The 5,152-nt window shown below is 39.0% G+C and overlaps 1 protein-coding gene across 1 annotated transcript; it reads right to left on the bottom strand.

Annotated features, from left to right (window-relative positions):
- Positions 1-225: 225 nt before the first annotated feature.
- On the bottom strand, positions 226-1,711 carry LOC121300791 (ras-related protein Rap-1b-like). The gene has a single exon (XM_041229666.1). It carries the CDS (start codon positions 1,471-1,473, stop codon positions 841-843), a length of 633 nt encoding a protein of 210 aa, XP_041085600.1. The 5' UTR covers positions 1,474-1,711; the 3' UTR covers positions 226-840.
- Between the last annotated feature and the right edge of the window lie 3,441 nt (positions 1,712-5,152).

A 5,152-nucleotide genomic window follows, 5' to 3' on the forward strand; every position in this document is an offset into this window, starting at 1 on the left:
CTAAACATTCTGTTTCCTTTGTTGTCCCCCATATGACAAGTGTTATAATAGGATAATAGTGTTATTTAATAGTGTACTGCTGCATGGGTTGTTTGGCATAATAAGTAGTATATAAAAGCATACATAAAGTGTGTTTTATGGTACTTGTGTAAACTCAAAGCATGCCTTTTATAGGAATAGTTAAAAAAAGGTTGAATTGACCAGAGAAGTAGAGATTATTCTCAGTTTGTTTATTGCACATTAGAAATACGTTCTTAATAATAAAGCTGTGATGGTCAACTGCCACAGGTTTCACAGCATTTAATCTCAATACCAAATTCATGATGACAAGGAACTCAAACATACATCAAGAGTTCTTTTGAAGCACTTTTCAGAGGCAATAACACATAATTACAAAATAATAATAATAATAAAAAAAGTTTTATACAAACGTTTTTTTTTTAAACAGGTAGTCTCAATCAAAACACGAGTTACTGAAATACTCCAATTTGGAGTTCAATATATTTATTGTACAACTTATTAAAACACAGTTGTTTTTCACTGATGCAGATCCTGCCTTGATAAAGAATGTCCAACTGCGCTTGTTTAATATTTCTTGATAAGGAAATGCATATTACTGTATATGATTTCACTTATTGATTTACAAAATGAAGAAACATAAACCCCAATTCTTGTCATTACCACCATTAGACTAACACACCGCACCTGTTAACATCCTTACAAGCAATCTTTCATTGACCCTCGGATCTATGCTCAGAACTTGCCAAAGCCCTAACTGATCACAGGCATAAACCCCAAGTTCAGTGCAGCGACTCGTCTGATCATATCATAATCGATCGATTAGGAGATGTTGCAACTGTTCGTTTTACTCATGTGTGGTCTTCTGACTCTAGCGTTCTCTTTAGGGTATGTCTCCCTCCTTCTGCGGAGAGCCGGGCTTAGTCTGCTGGGCAGGTTTACCTGTTGAAGCAGCTCTTTGAACACGCCGATTACATTTGAGTTGTCTTTGGCGGAAGCCTCCACGTAGCTGGCGTTCCAGTCTAGCTCCACAGTTGACATGACATCTTCGGCGAGGACCTGCCTCTGGTTCTCCTGGTCCGCTTTGCTTCCCACCACCACAATCGGGGTGCATTTGTCCTCTTTGATCTCCAGGACCTCGTCCCTGAGCCTCCGGACCTCCTCGAAAGACTCCGGGTCATCGATGGAGTAGACCAGGGCGAAAGCGTCGCTGTTGCGGATGCAGAGTTTCTTCATCGCCGGGAACGAGTAGCTGCCGCTCGTGTCCATGATCTCGATTTTTATTTTCACGCCGTCGATGATGTTCTCGATGCTGTGTAGCTCTTCCACTGTCCGCTTGTACTTGGGGTCGAATTTGTCCTGGAGGAACCGCTGTATCAGCGCAGTCTTCCCGACACCGGCGGCCCCAAAGAAAACCAGGCGGACTGTTGTCTTCTCTTTCACGACTAGAGACATATCGATAGTTCTTTCTGCCTTTCTCGATACTGCAAAAACTTCAGTTAACTTCCAAAACAGTAGTAGGCTGCTCAATGTACAGCAGCAGTACTGATCAGATGCAGCTAAGTATTTTAATTCTGAGTATTTGATGGTATCTTTACGCCGTTTCGTTGCAGGTTAAAATGAGCAACGATAAAGCTCGTAAACTTATGGTTCAGTAGTGTCTCACTGGCCCCAATCCTAAACTCGTTTCAGATCCCGCTATTAAATGCCTGCTGTTCACTCCAGCCCTGTACTGTATTTATTCATTCTCTATTCTCACGTTATCTCAGCGCTGTCCAATTGCTGTTCAGAATGGGCGGGGTCCAAAATAATCAAGCTATAAGGACAAGAGATATGCAGTACAAGTGCTAGGTGTTTTTTTGTTTTTTAAAAAAATTTGCCACCGTAAGGACGCCTTGAATATGAATTTGTTTCCTTCGCGGCAGACTGGATTGATGTTCCAGGGTTAAGCAAGTCTTTGTTTAGTACCACATCGTGTCCATTACAGCATAAGTAAAATGAAAGTAAAATGGCATATCATTTGCAAACACTTGTAACTGGGGGAAAAGTAATATTAATATGTGACTTGTACAGTATAGTCCAAATCCCTTGCTTATAAATATTAACATTTTTAATATTAGAAATGGTATTAATATTGGCTTTATAGAGAGAGAGAGGGGGGAGAGGGAGGGAGAGAGAGAGAGAGAGAGAGAGAGAGAGAGAGAGAGAGAGAGAGAGAGAGAGAGAGAGAGAGAGAGAGTATACGTTGGGGATTTAAACTGTTGACAACTTTGTTGGCAACACTTTGTGCGTAAGTGTTTGTTTATTTCTTTCTACACGATTTCTACAAGATTTTGCTAAAGAATAGTTATTATCTTAATAAAGAATATATATATATAGATATAGATTATATATATAATATATATATATATATAATATATATATATATATATATATATCAGAAATTTACTATAAACTACTGTAACTAAATAATTACTAAGTTTTAAGTTTCCATGCGGGAATTGATTGGGCCTTACTTAATATAATAGAGGTCAGACACTGTATTTTCCCTGTTTTAAATTAACAACATTTAGATGTTATGGTATAACAAGTTCAGCTTTTGAAATGCCGGTACAGTTTCTTTGAGTGTCTTTGATTCAAAATCCAACCATTACCTAAAAGGAGATCATATTCTAAAGCAGGGGTCTCCAACCCTGGTCCTGGAGAGCTATAGGCTGCTGGTTTTTGTTTCAACCAATCTCTGGTACTTAATTAAACCAATTATTGGCTTAATTAGATTAAAGGTGTTCCAGATCTTTAGCCATTGATGATGTAAAGACACCTATAAAACCTGCTGGACCGGGTCTCTCCAGGACCAGGGTTGGATACCCCTGTTCCAAATTATGTCTTCTAGTGCAGGGGTTCTCAAACTCGGTCCTGGGGACCCCATGTGGCTGCTGGTTTGCATTCCAACCGAGCTCTCAATTACTTAACTATACCCTTAATTGAACTAATAATTTGCTTAATTAGACATTTTTACTTGTTTTCAGCTTATAAACAGTTGCAGTTCAAGTTGTTATATCAAATGTTATAGCTAACTTGAAATATGCAAACTGTTCAAGAGCTGAAAACAAGTAAAAAGATCTAATTAAGCAAATTGTCTGTTCAATTACGGGTTTTGAGAAAAAAAAAAAAAGTTTGAGAAAACCCTGTTCGAGTGAATTGAGGTTTGTAGTGACCTGTGTTTTGGCAAGAATTTCTTTGTTAACCAGCAGGTGGGGACATTCTCCCTTGAGCACATTCTACACTGCATAGCTTTTTTCAAGCTTTAGAGTGTACATTTATTTTTTCATATTTATATTTACAGCGCTGGGACATTTTAACAAAGAGTTTGTAATTCAATTCATTTTAAACAATCATGTAACAGAACTCCATTGGAAACCCACATTGCTGGTCATCACTGCCCTCCTGTATACACAAGTGTAAATCTCCTGGCTCGCCTATCATAGCACCTCTATAGTGTGTGAGCTGCCAACAGTACAAGGCATGACCTTGTGTAGAATGGGGTCTGGACAGATTGCACTTGATACATGGTATTACTTTTTAAAATTAAAAGGCACTTTTTTTTTTTTTATTCCATCCTTTATGCAAAAGCTACGTCAGTATACATCATGAGTCCAGGGAGTGATGAGAATGTGTGTCAGTATGCATCATGAATCCAGGGAGCGATGAGGAGCACAGGCAGTGCTTGTGCACATGTCAGTGGAGAGGCGTCTGTTGCAGAAATAATTAGACTTTGAACAGAAGACCGTCAGGCAATGTGTTAAAGACATCAAATGCCACGGAAGAGCCTGTCTGCAGCAACCATAGAGGCTTTTGTCTGCATTGAAAAAAACTTGTAGCTTGGAGGCGGAGCAGACACATTTATTTGACATGAGTCAATGTGTGATTCAGACTGCATAAATGTACTATACTACCACACTGTAGCTTGAGATACTGCACTCACATCCCCCTTCCCATCACCGCTTAGAAAGCATTTGTTTTATGGTTTATGTGTGGTAGTTCTCTTTCACAAGGTGGAAATGTTTTGTACATTCAGGTTTAATATTTGTCTGCTTGTGATGCAGGGGAACATTGGTGAATGATATACAGCTTTAATAACTGCAGGAGCCTGACTTGTGGAATGTGTCGCATGAAAGGATGTTGAATTATCACACTGCGCCACCCAGCCCTCCACTATCAATAGAACCCTTTCTTTCTACCAACATGAGAAATCATTAAGCTGCATCCAGTTCTATTGGAGCCCCTGTTTTATTGCAGCTTTATTTAATTACTCAAATGCATTTGAAATCAAATGAGAAAATAAACCGTGTATCTGACTCCTGTTTAGCCTGTTGCTTCTTTGAGTGCACATGCAGTTCTTGTTTTGTTTTATCATATTTAAATAACCCAGAGGCAAGATACACATACTGTATGCAAATTGTACAAAGGCGACAGTGTGTGCTTTGCAAATAACCAAATCCTTAACTAGCGTGGGAGGCCTGGGGCATCTGTCTGCTTTGTAGAAATATCATCCAGAGCAATTAGCAACAAAAGAGGCAGCATTAGCTCTGTGAGAGAGTAAGAGCTTGAGGCACAGGAGCCAGACATGCAAGCTTTATTGATTAGTCTCAAAGAGCTAGCGTGGCTAACAAGGATTGATGAAGAATTCATATAAGAACTCCCTGGCGAGATGTAATGCAGTACATACACATTGGTGTACAGTGCTATGCAAATAACAAATACAGCAGCCTATCAATAACCCCAGCTCATCTGACTAAAGCAATAGCTTCAATTCATTCCATCAAATTTGCAATTGTGCCTAAAAAGAGGATTATTATCACAAATTGCCATTTTTGGATCATACATGCCCTTAGATTATTATCACTGTGTTCCTTTTTTCAGATTATCTCATGATTCAGAAAATCAAAGTTATATTGGATATGTTTGTATCCTGTTGTATGTGTGTTATAACATTTGGTTGGATAATTCAGAATGTAATTTTCTTTTTTTTTGGGGGGGGGGGGGGGGGGGGGGGGGGTAATCTAGTGACAGCTGTACACTTTCATTACAAAGAACATGTCTTTATGTGTTATTGATGTTAGTTCTTTCCTTT

Source organism: Polyodon spathula, chromosome 26 (assembly GCF_017654505.1).
Source record: "Polyodon spathula isolate WHYD16114869_AA chromosome 26, ASM1765450v1, whole genome shotgun sequence".
NCBI lineage: Eukaryota > Metazoa > Chordata > Actinopteri > Acipenseriformes > Polyodontidae > Polyodon > Polyodon spathula.

Bases quoted from the DNA above. Each gene is read 5' to 3' on its own strand.
- LOC121300791 (XM_041229666.1), bottom strand. From the start codon at position 1,473: ATGTCTCTAGTCGTGAAAGAGAAGACAACAGTCCGCCTGGTTTTCTTT.